This window comes from Mercenaria mercenaria, chromosome 7 (genome assembly GCF_021730395.1).
Source record: "Mercenaria mercenaria strain notata chromosome 7, MADL_Memer_1, whole genome shotgun sequence".
Taxonomy (NCBI): domain Eukaryota; kingdom Metazoa; phylum Mollusca; class Bivalvia; order Venerida; family Veneridae; genus Mercenaria; species Mercenaria mercenaria.
Genome location: NC_069367.1, coordinates 8,677,246 through 8,695,113, shown reverse-complemented (window position 1 = coordinate 8,695,113; position 17,868 = coordinate 8,677,246). Strand labels below are relative to the sequence as shown.

Sequence of the window (17,868 nt, the reverse complement as noted above, 5' to 3'; positions counted from 1 at the left end):
TTTGATTATTTAAGCTATATCATAAGAAAATATAATTTAAATACTTATTTGAAGGAGGAATCTGTTTGTAATATACTTTACACATGTTACTTTACCATGCCAATAATCTTGTTTTATTGTATCATTATTTCTCAGAAAATTGTATAGGAATATATATTTATCAAGTTATTAAATACTCTTACAAAATAGTATTGTTCCATACTTCTCAAGCAATGGGTTCTTTCCGTAACGGTGCTTTAAAATACGTTACCACTGCATTCTGCTGTATTTAGAAATATGTAGGAAGAAATTTGAACCATATTGTTATCAGTATTATGATATCATTGATTTGTTAAAACTATATAGTATCAATTCTAAAAAAATTCTAAAATCCTTTCGTTACTTTTGTCAACCAAGAAATCATCTGAAACATTCATTATACATTAAATGTTCCTTGTTCTTTCTTCATTTTTTTTTTTTTTTTTTTTTTTTTTTTTTTTTTTTGATGTGACGTGACAGCGACAATCAAAAGTTATCACGCTATCCCGAAATGTCCTATTATTTTGAGTAATAACTACTAAAAAAAATGAATGCCGATCAAAACGTACCTAAACCAAAATGTATCCACATGGTTAAGTCAAAATGTACCCAAGAAAGTCAAAAATGAAGAAAAAAAATGAGTTAATTGCTCAACTGATCTCCGTTGCGCGCCACCGTCTTTCATTTCTTTGCATTTGAACGACATTTCCATTAACTGTAACTGACAAAGTTTACCCAAAAATCGTTCCTAAAAGAAATTGAGTATACTTGCGCATTTTACCTCTATTGCACACTAAAAAGGCGTAACGAAATTACTTATGCCATTCATACTCCTTTGGGTTCATTTCATAAATACTCTTCAGTGTTGTTTGCGAGGGGACCAGCAATAAAAGAAAGGTTTTGAATCGTTTCTTTTGTTCCTGTGATATATTTTTTCTTATTCAGTGATACAGACTAAAGTCATATGCTTCTCTCTTGTTAAATGCCATATATAGCAAATTGCTTGTCTGTGCTGATAGCAACTGTTTGGAAATATCTGGACATCCATGATTCCATCCATCCAAAAAATATGACCAGACGTGCAGACTGATAAAAACCTTTGTTTTTTATTAAATGAGTCCAAAATTAAAAATAAGTAGTGAAATATGAGACCCCTTCAAAAGATACATATGTCTATTGAAGGCCGGAATCTCGAGATTGGAGCCTGCTAGCAATGGGTTCACTTCTAGGGCCATTGTGAAATAAACAGGTCTAGGAAAGTGGAGTATTTACAGATTATCTGTAAATTTACAGATAATCTACATATTAACAGATTTTTCAGTCTGTAAATTTACAGATCAAGTGTTTGAAAACTGCTAAAATTATATTTAGACACAAAATCGCAGCTTGAAATTAATTGATTTACTTATGGTATGTATAAATAAAGGGCAATTGTAACTTTCAGTCATTTCTGTTGACTTTGATTTTTCTTAAAATGCCAAAAACTCAAAGTCAACAAAAAATGGCTGAAACCCACAAATGACCTTAATTTATGCATGCTGTAAATAAACCAATTAATTCCAAGCTGCGGTTTTGAGGTTAAATGTAATTTCATCAGTTTTCATACACACAATCTGTAAATTTACGGATTGAAAAATCTGTAAATTTATAGATTATCTGTAAATTTACAGATAATCTGTAAATATTCCACTTTCCTAGACCTGATAAATTCTCAAGACAATTAAATAAACTTTTTCACATGTACATTTAGCTACAAAATGAGACCGACCCCAAGTCTGTAGTCCTTCCCGTCCATGAAATATCTATCAGGAAAGGAGTGCCTTCCTGCTGAAAGTCCCTGGTAGATAAAAATGCGGCACAACAAATCGGTACGTAAACATAAACACTGACAAACTAAGATATGATTGTCAACCGAGAATGGCTCAAATTCAATAAAAAAATACTAAAATATATGACTAAATACATAAACTAGGGCCACTCACAATCGTCAGTAGCATCTCAAACACGCGATATTGGCGTTTCAAATTTCTCTTTGGTCTTTCAATTGAATGTTAAGGACTGATTGTTTATTTACATGTTGCTAAAAATAAAATTTAAAAATGCCATAATACTGTGCAGTACTTATTATTAATGTGTGTTGTAACTGAATGGACTGTGAACAGACTATATACTAGATTTTGCATTTAAAAGTGAATATTTGTAAATAAATGTTTATCATGTACGGTAATGAAAAGAAATTAGATTTAAACATAAATCAGCTGTGCCAACTTCGCTGTCCTAGATTCCGACTAAGATAATGCCACCAAGAGATAACTGACGAGAACAATATGCATTCGAGTCATTAAATATGACATAGTATTAGTAAATGTGGTAGCTATTTCCTATGCACAGAATTTACTACCGCAAAAATTAATTCCTGCTTTTCTCGAAGGTCGCAGAAATAAAAAACACAGAAAAGGTTGGTCATGACCAGCACATGAGCCTTATTGATTTTGAGGTCAAAGGTCAAGGTCACAGTAACCCGGAACAGTTAAACGGGTTTCCGGATGATAACTCAAGAATGCTTGGGTCTAGGATCATGAAAGTTGATACTAGGGAGATTGATCATGACTAGCAGATGACCCCTATTGATTTTAAGGTAAGTAGGTGAAAGGTCAAGGTCAAAGTGACCCGGAACAGTTTAACTGTTTTCGGACAGTAACTTGAGATAGGGAGGACCAGCATATGACCCCTATTGATTTTGAGGTCAGTAGGTCAAAGGTCAAGGTCAGAGTGACCCAGAACAGTTAAACTGTTTCAGGACAAAAAGTTGAGAATGCTTGGGTTTAGGAACAGGAAACTTAATAGGGAGGTAGATCATGACCAGCAGATGACCCCCATTGATTTTGAAGTCAGTAGGTCAAAGGTCAAGGTCACATTGACCCAGAAACAGGGCCCACACTGGGCTGAAAAAAGTTGGAGCCACCTTTTTTCTCGGGAACGGTAGGGAGGGTGCTGGAGAGGTTTCCCTTCTCGCGGCGCGTTGAAAATTTTTGTTACTTCCATAAGCAAATGGTGTATTCTAGCTATATAGGGGGACTTTTGAATGAAAGTGGGTATACCTCTAAAGCAAGTTTTGTATTTTAAAATGTTGTTGGATGTTTGAAGCAACCTGTCTGAAATATTTTTCCATTACAGCTTCTTTTTGTTGTGGGCCTACTATGTAAATGCATGGCCCGGGGGCTGTGTTTTTGGTGCTCTGTGCTTCCGAGAAATCTACCCTGATACAGGATTATATATGTATACATTTCAAATCCATTCCTAACTTTTAAAGACATTCAAAAAACTTGGCAAACACCTTTACTAATTACTTACTAAGACCACAGACACGGGTCCAGTGTATTTTTTTTTAATATAAAAAAATAACCCTTTTTCACACAAATATGCTTTCTATGTTAGTCAAATGAAAAAAAAAAATGATGACAAAAATTCGGTGACAGTGTCGTGTATGATACTGTGACCGGATTTTTTGTCATCATTTTTTTTTTCATTTGACTAACATATAAAAACAGCCTTTTTTTTGTAAATTTGGGGAAGGGTAGAGGTCCCTTTTGGAGGGAATTTACGTCGAGAGATCATTGTTTGGAGGAATATATTTGCTGAAAAGTTGTTAAAATCAGGACTGAAAATCAAAACTAATTTCATTTTTTTTGCATGGGAATTTTGGCCAAGGTGGGGAAAAAGTATACTTTTTAGACTGGGGAATGGGCGAATTTCGGCCCTAAAATCAGCATAAAAAAGGCCTGAAAAAGTACATTTGTGTGAAAAAAAAAAAAGGATTTTTATATTAAACAAAAAATACACTGGACCGTGCTGTGACTAAGATACTGTTGATGGTGGCGACAACGTTAAAAAATTCATCAAACCATTCATTATTTTGCCGATTTATTTATTAATTATTTGATCCATGGAAATTAAAGGCATCAATCGTTTAATCTACGACAACAAAACAAAAAGATTATTACCCGGTAATCGGTTGCTAATCGATTGCAAATTGCATCTTCTCGCGTGTCAAGATGTTTATTACACATTGTTATATGTAAAGTAAACGCAGACTGGGTAGTACTATTCCGAAATAAGTTAATTTTATAAGGTAAAATTATCGGAACCAGTCAACTGTTTTTTTAACATAATTTCTCTGAGGTTACGATTTAGAACGTCTGAAACAAAATGGCGGTCCAAATTACGAACATTTTTTCATTTTCGCCACTCGCGATTTTTCTTCGCCACTTTCATCGCAGATTCGCCAAATGGCTCGAGTGGCGAACGACAGCGTGGGCCCTGCAGAAAGTAGAACTTTTGTGTACAGTGACTAAATAATTTCTGTTCCTTGTGCAATTACTGAATGCATCAAAGAGTGGGGGAGAGGGGCATTTCATGTTCTATGAGCTCTTGTTGCTATTGAATAATAGTGTCGGCAGAACTTACTGGACCACTGTGGAATATCTCCGGAAAATTGTTCACGGACATCCGTGGAATCACTCCGGAAAATTGTCCATGGAAAGTACTCTGGAGATCCCTGGACATTTTTCATCATTTTCGGCAGTATTCTATATCCAGCTCCGGAAAGTTTGTTTGAATACTCCGGTGTCTGGACTTCCATGGAATTTCACAGACATCCCACTGAAACCTCTTGAATTTTCTCAGCCGGACGGCAGTGACTCTAGAGGCCACAGTTGTCATCCAATATGAAACTTGGTCGGAATGTTTGTCTTGAAGATCTCTAAGCCAGCTTCAAAACTGGATCATGTTTGGTAAAAACTAGGTCATATCAAAGGAAAATCTTGTTAACTTCCTATATACCACAATTTTGTTTGAAACTCAAGAGAATTGGTCAGAATGTTGTCTTGATGACCTCTACATCAAGTTAAAATCTAGGTCATGTGGGGTCATAAACTAGATGACAAGGTCAAACCAAAGGAAAAGCTTGCGAACACACTAGAGGCCACAGTTTTAACTCAGTTTTTAGCTAGACTATACAAAGTATAAGGAGAGCTATCCTATTCACCCCGGCGTCAGCGTCTTTCCGTGTCCCCACCATGGTTAAAGTTTTTTTTACACTTTCTCTTTTTTCAACTTATCTCTGTAATTACTTGATGGATTTGATTCAGACTTGAAATACTTATTCCTCATCATCATCCACATCATCTGACATAAGGGCCATAACTCTGGCACCAATATATTATGAATTATCCCCCCTTTTCACTTAGATTTTCAGGTTAAAGTTTTGATGCACTTTCACTCTATCTCTGTTATTACTGAATGGATTTGATTCAAACTTAAAATAGTTGTTCAACATCATCACCCACATCATATGACACAAGGTGCATAACTCTGGCACCATTTTTTTCATGAATTATTCCCCCTTTTTACATAGAATTTCAGGTTAAAGTTTTGGTGCACTTTCACTCTACCTCTGTTATTACTGAATGGATGTGATTCAAACTTAAAATAGTTGTTCAGCATCATCACCCACATCATATGACACAAGCTGCATAACTCTGGCACAATTTTTCATTAATTATTCCCCTTTTTACTTAGAATTTCAGGTTAAAGTTTTATGCACTTTTACTCTATCTCTGTTATTACTGAATGGGTCTGATTCAAACTTAAACAATTGTTCAGCATCATTACCCTTATCATATGACACAAGATGCATAACTCTGGGACCAATTTTTCATGAATTTTTTCCCCTTTTTACTTAGAATTTTAGGTTAAAGTTTTGATGCACTTTCACTTTGTCTCTGTTATTACTGAATGGATTTGATTCAAACTTTAAATAGTTGTTCAACATCATCACCCACACCATATGATGCAAAGTGCATAACTCTGGCACCAATTTTTCATTAATTATTCCCCCTTAGAATTTTAGGTTAAAGTTTTGATGCACTTTCACTCTGTCTCTGTTATTACTGAATGGATTTGATTCAAACTTAAAATAGTTGTTCAACATCATCACCCACACCATATGATGCAAGGTGCATAACTCTGGCACAATTCTTCATTAATTATTCCCCCTTTTTACTTAGAATTTTAGGTTAAAGTTTTGATGCACTTTCACTCTGAGTCTGTCTCTGTTATTACTGAATGGATTTGATCAAAATTTAAAAGAGTTGTTCAACATCATAACCCACACTATATGACACAAGCTGCATAACTCTGGCACCAATATTTAATGAATTATGCCCCTTTTTGCTTAGGATATACTTATGTAGTGTTTTGATACATTTTATCTTTACCTCTCTTATTACTTTAAGTTGATATTTTTGACATAGGGGCCTCCATGGCCGAGTGGTCAAGGTCGCTGACTTCAAATCACTTGCCCCTCATGGATGTGGGTTCGAGCCTCACTCGGGTGTTGAATTCTTCATGTGAGGCAGCCATCTAGCTGGCTTACGGAAGGTAGGTGGTTCTACCCACGTGCCCGCTCGTGATGAAGTAATACACGGAGGGGCACCTGGAGTCTTCCTCCACCATCAAAGCTGGAAAGTCGCCATATGGCCTTAAACTGTGTCGGTGCGACGTTAAACCCAACAAAAAAAAAATTTGACATAGACTCGGGCTATTGTGCAATATCTTCATTCACATTGGAGTCATTAAACACTCCAGTGACAGCTCTAGTTTCCTCTGATGTGCCCAGTTTCATTATCCAGCATGGAAATAGTCGAGCGCGCTATCTCCTGTGACAGCTCTTGTTAAGGAACTTGGTCAGAATGTTTGTCTTAATGATCTCTAGGCAAAGTATGAATCTGGGTCAAGTTGGATCAAAAACCAGGTCACCCAGTCAGATCAAAGGAAAAGCATGTGAACAGGAGTGTGTGAAGAGGCCAATATTAGTTGTGACTCAATTTTCATGAAACTTGGTCAGAATGTTTGTCTTGATGATCTCTAGGTCACGTTCGAAACTGGGTCATGTCGGGTCAAAAACTGTCATCTGTTCAAATCGAAGGAAAAGCTTGTTAACACTCCAGAGGCCATGTTTATGATCATACCGTCATGAAACTTGGTCAAAATGGTGATCTAGATAATCTTTAGACCATGTTAGAATCTAGATCATCTGGGGTAAAAAACTAGGTCACCTGTTAAAATCAAAGAAAAATCTTGTGCATGCAATAGGGGCTGCATTTTTCATTTGATGTGAATTAATCTTTGTCTGCATAAAATCTGAAATAAATTTTTATTATGCCCCCGGCATCTGCTGATGCGGGAGGCATATAGTGATTGCCCTGGCCGTCCGTTTGTTCGTCCGTCCTTACGAGGTTAACCAAATGGGACCGTTTCATCTAGCATCAATACCCCTTACTAGAATGACTTGATACATCTGCAGATGTAACCTGTGACCATTCCTCATCTTCAGACATCACCTGACCTCAGTTTGACCTTGATTTCGTTTTGGACTTAGGTTATATCGACAAGGATGCCACCAGAGGCATCAAGCGTTTATTGAACGCAGCTTCTTGTTTGGGTCATGTTGGGTCAGTAACTAGGTTACCAGGTCAAATCAAAGAATAAGCTTGTTTACACCCAAGGGCGCATATTCTTATCCCCCCCCCCCCCCCCCCCCCCCCCTCGAAGAAGGAGGGGTATATTGTTTTGCAGATGTCGGTCGGAATGTAGACCAATCCGTTTCCGGATGGTAACTCAAGAACGCTTGGGCCTAGGATCATGAAAGTTGATAGGGAGGTTGGTCATCACCAGCAGATGACCCCTATTGATTTTGAGGTTTGTATGTCAAAGGTCAAGGTCACAGTGACCCTGAATAGTAAAACGGTTTCTGGATAATAACTCAAGAACACTTGGGCCTAGGATCATGAAAGTTGATAGGGAGGTTGGTAATGACCAGCAGATGACCCCTATTGATTTTGAGGTCAGTGTGTTAAAGTTCAAGGTCACAGTGACCCTGAACAGTAAAACGGTTTCCGGATGATAACTTGAGAACGCATAGGCCTAGGGTCACGAAAGTTGATAGGGAGATTGGTCATGACCCGCAGATGACCTCTATTGATTTTGAGGTAATTATGTCAAAGGTCAAGGTCACAGTGTCCAGGAACAGTAAAATGGTTTCCAGGCAATAACTCAAGAATGCTTAGGCCTAGTGTCAGGAAAATCGATAGTTAGGTTGGCCATGACCAGCAGATGACCCTTATTGATTTTGAGGTCATTAGGTCAAAGGTCAAGTTCACATTGGCCAGGAACAGTTAAACGGTTTCTGATCTTCTTGTCCAAAACCATAGGGCCTAGGGCTTCGATATTTGGTTTGTAGCAAAATCTAGTGGTCCTCTACCAAGATTTTTCAGATTATTTCCCTGGGGTCAAATATGGTCCCACCCCGGGGGTCACATGGTTTATATAGACTTACATAGGAAAAAACTTTGAAAAACCTCTTGTCCAAAACCACAGGGCCTAGGGCTTTGATATTTTGTATATGACATCATCTAATGGTCCTCTACTAAGATTGTTCAAATTATTGTACCCCCAGACAACAAAGTTGTAAGGAGGGGTATACTGGTTTCAGGTTGTCTGGCCGTCTGTCCGTAGACGCAATCTTGTGCGCACCATCTTTCCTTATCCCCTTGACAGAATTTAATGAAACTTCACACAAGTGATCAGTACCAACAGTAGTTGTGCATGGGGCATGTTAGGTTCTTTTAGAAAAAACATTTGCAGAGTTATGGGACTTTGTTTTTTTGTTACTATACTATATACATAGACACAGTCTTGTGCGCACCATCTCTCCTCATCCCCTTGACACAATTTAATGAAACCTCACACAAGTGATCAGTACCAACAGTAGTTGTGCATGGGGCATGTTAGGATATTTTAGAAAAAAAATTTGCAGAGTTATGGGACTTTTGTTTTTTTGTTACATTACTATATACATAGACACAATCTTGTGCGCACCATCTCTCCTCATCCCCTTGACACAATTTAATGAAACTTCATACAAGTGATCAGTAACAACAGTAGTTGTGCATGGGGCATGTTAGGTTCTTTCAGAAAAAAAATTTGCAGAGTTATGGGACTTTGTTTTTTTGTTACTATACTATATACATAGACACAATCTTGTGCGCACCATCTCTCCTCATCCCCGTGACACAATTTAATGAAACTTCACACAAGTGATCAGTAACAACAGTAGTTGTGCATGGGGCATGTTAGGTTCTTTCAGCGACAAAAATTGCAGAGTTATGGGACTTTGTTTCTTGTTAACATACTATTACAGTCTGCATATGCAATCTTGTGCGTGCCTAATCTACCAAACCCTTACACACAATTTAATGAAACTTCACACAAGTGATCAGTACCAACCCTAGTTGTGCATGTTACATTCTTTTAGATAAATATTCTGCATAGTTATGGCACTTTGTTTTTTGTTACTATACTGTATATATACATACAGTCTATATACATACAGTCCACATAATTATGCAATCTTGTGTGTGTCAAATTGCAATGTACTGTGTCAGTGCATGCGGGGGCTACATTCATCACCTTTAGTGATAGCTCTAGTTCCCCTAGGGCTAAATATGGCTCCGTCCTGGGGGGTCACATGGTTTACATAGTAAATTTTCATGTAATTTGGTCAGATTATGCCCTCTTTTGGACTTATAAATCTTGGTTATAGATTTCTGAAACTCATGCAGATTTAATCAGTTAAAACTTCATTTGTGTCTTTGGGGTAATAAAACTAGGTGATAGCATCAAGAGCCAAAACTCTGTCTGACATGCATTTTGGCCAAATTATGCCACTGTTTGACTTAGAAAATTCTGGATAAAGTTTTGCATGAAAGTACATATAGCTGTCAGTTGTAAAAGCATACAGTTTTGAAACTTATTTTTAGCTCACCTGAGCACGATGTGCTTAGTTTGAGATTTTCTGATTGCCCTGTGTCTGTCCTCTTCTGTCGTCAACAATATGACTGTAAACACTCTAGTGGTCACAATTTTGGCCCAATCTAAATGAAACAAAAGCATTGTCTCGTTTAAACTGTTTAATGCATTCTTTGATATGTAGGAGAATTAAGGTAGTTTTGCATGTTTGGATCGAAACTTTTTCTACAATGTAGAATTTGATTAAACTGTGATTTTTCAAAACTTCAGAATATACATAGAAAATCAAACAAACAAAAAAGGATCGTGTTCTTGATTTTTTGCTAGACTGATTTGAAAAATTTGGACCTCACATAATAGTTCATAATGGGAGTCAATTGGAAAACCATTACTTTTATAACATTTTCGCGAATAGAAATTTTTCTACAATGTAGATTTTGTTGAAACTTCTCACAGTTGTAAATAAACACACAGCCTATAATTTTGTGAAATAAAATGTATAGGTCCATGTGCTTACTTTTGAGATATTTGACCATGATTAAAGTTAATCAGACATTTCACGCTAATTTTAAGACATTATTTTGATTAGTTAAACGTGTCATATGTTTAAGTATCATATTTTGACTTTAGAAATATAGCAACAGTGCCATTGTAATAAATTTACTCACAGATTTCAATTCATTCATAAAATTATTTACATTTCCGTACGCCGGATCCAGGCTTTATTCTACGTTTTCCGGATAAATTACGTTACGCCATCACTTCCGGTTTATCAAACATGCAGAACTACCTTAAAGCAGACATTTTTGGCAATCATTCTTTTTTGCTTATGTGGACAAAAACCAACTCGAAGATAATATATAACTACACTTGGATGATGATGGTTTTGTTTTTCACTGAAATTGGTTCATATACATGTATAGTGCTGATTTCTTTTCTTTTTTCAGGGTAATAGAACCAGCCATTCAAGAGGGCATTCATTTATACAAGGTATATTGACATTTGGAAACAGCTACAAAATGGGATGAGATTGATCTGTACAACTGACAGTGAAGATATGGAAAATAGCAAATTTAGATAATGTGAAATGAAATGTTAGTAAGTTTCAGTTAGCCAGGTGGTTTTGCAGAAATTATTGAGCTATTATCTGTTGGAAGAGGTGTATTATATATGATAAACACCATATACTAGATGATAATCTTCTAGACGAGTTGATGTCAAGCTGCAATAGTCTACCTGTGTAATTAAAGAAAGATATTTAGGGAGTAAAAAATATCATGGATGAACTTTCCTCCTCATGGTGTTGACCAAAAAGGTTTTGACATTTGTTGGCAATGGTTAAAACAGAAATGTGGTGATGTTGACATTTTAGCTGGGGACTAGGACTGTGTACAGATACATATAAGAAAAGTTTGTTTCTTAATCGGACTCACACTCACACAGGACAGGGCGACTGTTTGGAAGTTTTCCTCCAGTTCGTCCAAGACCAGAAACCATCTCGTGTACTCAGATGGTAGCAGGTTTATCTGTTCCATCTTTTGTCTCGTCAGCTTCATTATAATTTATATGCTTAGCACCAACAACAGCCTCTAGTTACACCATGTCTGTGTCATCCAGTATATCCAGTGTTGTTACGGTCACTAGCGGTTCAGCAGCAGTACCTTTATCCATTGTGCAAGCGCAAGTTCCAGTCATGGTGGTTAACCCGATGCAGCATAAATCATGTGCTGCACCAGTCACTGTGACAACACGGTGTGTACAGGCATGTTCCTTATCGAATACAACAACAGCGAGTATAGTAAGTACAAACACAAACAAACCAGAAAATTCTCCTGTACAAAACATTACTCAGAATGGTAGTCTGGTGTTAGGAAATCCATTTCCTGTGCATTCATCATCTAAAAACATGATATCTGGAAGCTTTTTACCAAATCAAGTTTTTCAAACAAACCAGCCCCCCAGCAATGTGGTACTAGCTTCATTTGTACAGAATGGTGTTTTACAAGGAAATATATTCCAAGGAAGCTTTGCTCTCCAGAGTATAGGAGTACCTGGTGGTATACTGCAGTTAAATCCTCAGCAGTTTGGTTTTCAGAATACACCACAGTATTCATTAACAACCCACAATCCTCAGGTTCCAGTATCCACCGCCACTAGCAGTTCAGGGAATTTGGGAAGCAAAACACCATCAGTTAGTGAAAAATCAGCACAAAAAGCAACAACTTCATCTTCATCTTTCCAAGTTGTGATTGAACCTGATTCTGAATTTAATGAGAAAGTGAAGTGTGCAGGAATAGATAGAAAGGTTCAAGTTGACAACGAAAACATTCCATCTACTAGCAATGCCAGTGTGAAAAGTAAACCATCCGGAAAGTCGAGTATGGAGAGTGGCAAGCAAGAGGAGATTACAGAAGTAGAATTTCGTCCTAAAATTGAGTACTGCTACAGCATGAAAAAACTTAGCCTTAGACAGATGATGGAGTTACTGGATAATGGGCAGAATGTAATGTTGTTTGTAAAACCAGAAAGTAAAGATTACTACCGTGCAAAGGTATTCTGTGAAGCAGTAGTAAAGCATAATGTTACTGGCATAAATACAAATATAAAAGATAAGTTTTACGCAAGTCTTATTTCTCCATATATCTCACTGGAAGAAGCAATGCTTCTGAAAAAGGATATTGAAACTTCTCAGAATACAGTTGAGGAGGATATTAAAACAAACACTACAAAAAGTTCATGTGAAACGGAAGAAGTTGGTAAAAAGATGGAACAACTAAAAACTCCTACTGACCAAAATTCAGAAACTGGCAATGAAGCTGCACTAAGCATTTTTAAAGCTTTAACATCTCACCCAGATTTATTAAGAGAAACATTGAGAAAGAAGATTGTTGTTAACACGGTACATACCATCATGGAAAAGAAAGTTAAAGCAGGTAAAGCAGATATGATAAACAAAAAATCTTTTGAATGCATCAAAAGTAAAACTGAGATTGGGACTAGTGATCTAAAGCAAAAAGATTTGAAAATTGCATCCATTCAAAGTAGAAGTAGGAAAGGAACTTGTGAAGCTCAGCAGAAAGAAAGTGAAGCTGAATCAATAAGGAAAGAACACAATGCAGAAGTTGCTGAACAGAATGAAATTGAAAGTGAAGCCAGATTATTAAGGGAAAAGAACAGGAGGAATGTAGCCGGACAAAGTGAAAATGAAGTTGAATTAAGAAAAGAATACAGAAAGAAAACAGTTGAACAAAGTGCATGGGATGCTGAATTAATTAGAAATATAAACACAGTTCAAAACAAGAACTCCATGCAAAGTAAAGACTTAGCATTGAAAAACTTAGTGGACATGGCACTAAAACCAACAACGAATGAGGCAGAGTTGATCAAGAAAGCATTTACACTTTCTAAAGTCGATATTTCTGGAAAGGACATTTCATGCTCGAGTCCAAAAGACCAAAACAAGACGGTCACAAACATTGGAGCTTCAAGGTCAGTTGATGAAGGTGGAGATGTGTTTGAAATTATTGATGATACAGTTAAAACAAATGAGCAAACTTCAGAAATTCGACTGCCTGATTGGTTTCACCTCAGTAAATGGAGATCAACCACTTGTACTAAAAAAATTTCAGGTGAAAAGTCGGATGAGAGTCTCAAAATTTGCTACTTGTGTGGAATAGAATTTCTAGATGCCTCATGTACATGGAAGCATATTTTAAATGAACATGCAAAAATCAGTGCAGGTACAATGAATCCTACTAATCTCTTTTATTTTTGTTCTCACTGCTATAACATGTATAGCAGCATGGAGGCTGTCAGAGAACATGAACTTCTTGTCCATCTTTGTGACTTCCCATGCTACTTCTGTGGACTTTCCAGTGACAACCGATGGAACATGCTGAGTCATATTGCAGGTGTACACAGTCATCTCTACACATGCGCATATAAATGCTGTAAATGTCAGTTTTTAAAGGAATCAGAATTCCAGAAGCACTGTAGCATTGAAAATCATATACAGACGAGAAACATTGACGAAAGTCGAATAGCAACTTTCATCTGTCTATTTTGTAATATAAAATTCTGCACAAAACTAAACCTCATCAGTCATTTAAGTTTACATATAGACACACCCATCCCGAATTCAGGTGAAAGTGTTTGCTCGTCTTGTAGACATTCATTTCTAGATGCCCAGGCTTTGTTTTTCCACAGAAATCTAGATGCTAGAAAACCTGAGAAACTGAGACAGTTAAGTAGCTCCAGTCTAAATGCCTTAGCAGAACAAGGGATTTTGCATCAAGAAAAGACAGAAGCTTATAAAGATAAAAAGAGAAGGACGAAATGTTTTCAAAAGGATACTCGATTTTTAAAAGTTGAGGAGTACATGAGAACAAACTTGAATGTTGATTCATTTGGCTACAGGGAAATAGAAATTGGTTCAAAACAGTACAAATATCCTCTTGAAGAACTACTAGAGTATTGTGATTTTGGCAAGAACTTTCCAAAAGAGTTGACTACTGTTGTAATGGACGATCTGATAAAACTCATGATAGAAGTCTTTCCAACTTTACAGGTAGATAAGTCTACATTGGACTTACAAAACTTTCTTGTGTCATTAAGTCGATCTCAAAAGTTTACCGAAATTCTGCAAAAATATCACTTAAAACCTTTACCTTGGAATGGAAAAATCCAAGCATGTGTTAAGACGTTTATTTATAAAATCGGGGCGGGTTGTTACATGTATCCTGATGTTGTTCCCATGAACACATTGATTGTTTCCTTACAAAAAAGTCTGAACTACCTCGAGCACAGACGTGATTCTGTTCTGAATAACCACAATCACAAACGGGATTCTGTTGTAAAAAAGCTACGTGCAAAAATACTTAGAAATTCGAAGAGCTCCAATCCTCAAAGTGTTCAAAATGGTCAAAGAAGTATTAGATTTGTTACTGCTGCTGTGAATCCAGTTACAATACGCTTTGTTCCAAGTACAATCAACACTCTACCTACTGTGAATTCAAATGTACAAGTTGATTCAAAAACAATTGGCGGTATTCATGCTGTGAGTTCAAATGTACAAGTTGATTCAAAAACAATTGACGGTATTCATGCTGTGAGTTCAAATGTACAAGTTGATTCAAAAACAATTGACGGTATTCATGCTGTGAGTTCAAATGTACAAGTTGATTCAAAAACAATTGACGGTATTCATGCTGTGAGTTCAAATGTACAAGTTGATTCAAAAACAATTGACGGTATTCATGCTGTGTGTTCGAATGTACAAGCTGATTCAAAAACAATTGACAGTATTCATGCTGTGAGTTCAAATGTACAAGTTGTTCCTATAACGATTAGCAATCTCTGTACTGTGAAACCAAATGTAAAAGTTGATTCAGAAACAATTAGCAATCTCCCTACTGTGAATCCAGATATACAAGTTGATACAAAAACACTCAGTAATGTCACTGATCAAAAAACAGTATGCAGTCTCCCTTCTGTTATTCCAGGTAACACAAATTTAGACAGCCAGAAAGACATTCTAGTAAAAGACTTAAACAGAAACAACCTCAATCAGAATAGTGATAAGCCTAGTGTGTCGTTAAGTAAAACACAAAAATTTGTTGTCTCAAGGAAGCTTTCTGGAAATACTGAAGAAAATCTTGTAAATGTAGATATGAATAATGGTTTCAAAGAACAGCTTACGGTGTCAGATTCACCTAGAATTACAAAAAAAATACAAAAACGAAATGCCTCTGATGTAGTTAAAGATTTTGTTCCAGCAAAAGTTGTGAAAATAGCACGGTCTGCGGATAGTCTGCCTACTTGTTCCAGAAGAATGCCATGGTTAAATAAATATGTGAAATGCTCTGTTGTGAAAATTGAAAAAAGTCACAAAGCAGATTGTCTTGGTTTGGAATTAGTTACTGCTAAGGAACAATACACAAGTCAGAAACTTACCAGAACTGTCATGAAGCAAATGTGCCAGGAAGAATCTATTGAAATCAAGCCTGTTGTCTATGACAGTGATAAACCTTTATTCAGCAAGAAAGATGGAAAGATTGTGAAAGAAGATGAAAGTACTTTTTGCAACATGAATACTGAGTCACCACCAAAAAGGGGAATGAGAAGACCAAATAGGAAAAGTCAAAAAGATGAGTTAGAAAGCATTGGAGAGGAAAAGAGAGATTCTTTACCTAAGAAAAGAGGGCGGCCTAAGAAAAATGCAGATGATACTAAAACATATTCTCACAGTGGTATTGCTGTAAATGACAGTGACACAAGTGAGGAGATACCACCAAGAAAAAGAGAAAGACCTAGAAAAAATATAGGTGATAGTGTGACAGATTCTGAATGTTCGATTATTCTTGATGATGTTGATATTGATGAAGATGAAAGTGATGAAAATATTTCTGAACTTGAAAATTATTTACAAGGGAAAACAGGAAAGCAAAGAAAAGATGAAAAAGTAATAAGAGAAAGGCAGTCTGTGGGTGACATATGCCAAAAAGAGGATTCTAGCAAATCTGAGCTAAATAAAAAGAAAATCTGTGTTGGAGAATTTATGATGAAAGAAAGTACTTCAAATAAAAGAACTCTGAAAGAAGATAAATCAGATAAAGAAATTAAGGGTTCCATAAATGTTAACAACTTCACTGTCAATATTGCATGTGATTATAGTGAATCAAAAATTGAAAATATAACCAAGAGAAAACCAGGAAGGTCAAAAAAGGAACAGCAATTGATGGAACGGAGACATAAAGTAGAATGTAGAAATTCACAGTTCAGAAATACCGAACATGAAAAGAATGTAAATCCAGCAGTAATTAAAAACATTATGCAGGAGTTGAGAAATAGGCCCACTTATGAGAAAATAGATGATAAAGTAAATGTAAGTAATTCAGAATTAGTTGAAAGAAAGAAGCTTAGACCAAAAAAGAATTGTAACTACTATGAACAGGATTCTTCAAATGATAGTAGTAGTGAAGTTGAAGACAGCTTAGATCCTGTTAATTCTTGTGGTTTTGTAGGTTTGAATGTTACCCCAGAACCAGATCTGATAAATGGTACAAATAGGAAAGACATCGATCTACCTGTTGAAAGTATTGACAACTCTGGTGAAGTCAACAATGTAGACTGTGTTTCTACAGAAACTAAGAGAATGCTGAGCAAAATATTATTTGAATCCAGAAGCAGAGTCAAAAAGGAGAAAGTGGAAAAAATCTAGAAAAAAGCATGAGATGATGGAGTAGATACAAGTGCTGACAAAACTGATAGAGAAAATGAAATACTGATTGAAGTGATCAAACCATCAGTCAGAATCAAAGAGGTTAAGGAGGACCCAGAGTCCCAGAGTATTCTAAAGCTGAAGACTGGACATATTTCTGACGGAAACAGTGAATACTTTAGAAATCGTTATCTCTGCCAGTCACTTGTTACAGACAACATTTCTGTTAAATAAGTTATTTTACTTGACAAAAAAAATCAAAATGTAGACACAGCATTTGTCTCTGATTGGCAACCTACATTAGTCCATATGTAGTCCCAGTTATCAACAGGCTTTCCATAGTCTGAAGCATTAGTTACCTCAGCCACGTCAAGCTATGTAACTTCTACATCAGCATCAATAGCAACACCATGGATGAATCCATATCCTGTAATGTTTGGCAGTGAAAAGAAAGCACAGAAAAACAGTATTTCAAATCCTGTTTAAGTTAAAGGAAGTGATAAGAAAGAGTTAACCCCACCCCCTCCGAAGCAGCAAAATGCACAAGTTATTAGACTCGGTTTATTTTTATCCAAGAGCAAGTTCTGTTACATGATGTCAAGGTCTGTTGTTGCTAGTAAGTCAACAGAATTCGTCGTCATCATGTCTTACACATGTTCCTGTCAGTGGTTCCAAGAAATTCATTCTAGTGAGTGTACCAACACAACACATGTGGTATTCTTTTAAATGGCCAAGCACAACAAACAAAATAAGAAACCAGA

General features: G+C 36.4%; 2 protein-coding genes across 2 annotated transcripts in view; both read left to right on the top strand.

Annotated features, from left to right (window-relative positions):
- Positions 1-17,868, top strand: part of LOC123555013 (uncharacterized) — an 88,256-nt gene that overhangs the window by 58,222 nt on the left and 12,166 nt on the right. The gene's annotated exons all lie outside the window — the stretch shown is intronic.
- Positions 886-17,857, top strand: LOC123555012 (uncharacterized). Its single transcript, XM_053547500.1, has 2 exons — positions 886-915; positions 10,836-17,857. The coding sequence occupies exon 2, from the start codon at positions 11,489-11,491 to the stop codon at positions 17,105-17,107; it is 5,619 nt and encodes a 1,872-aa protein (XP_053403475.1). The 5' UTR covers positions 886-915; positions 10,836-11,488; the 3' UTR covers positions 17,108-17,857.

Coding starts and splice junctions, on each gene's coding strand:
- LOC123555012 (XM_053547500.1), top strand. CDS start 11,489: ATGTCTGTGTCATCCAGTATATCCAGTGTTGTTACGGTCACTAGCGGT.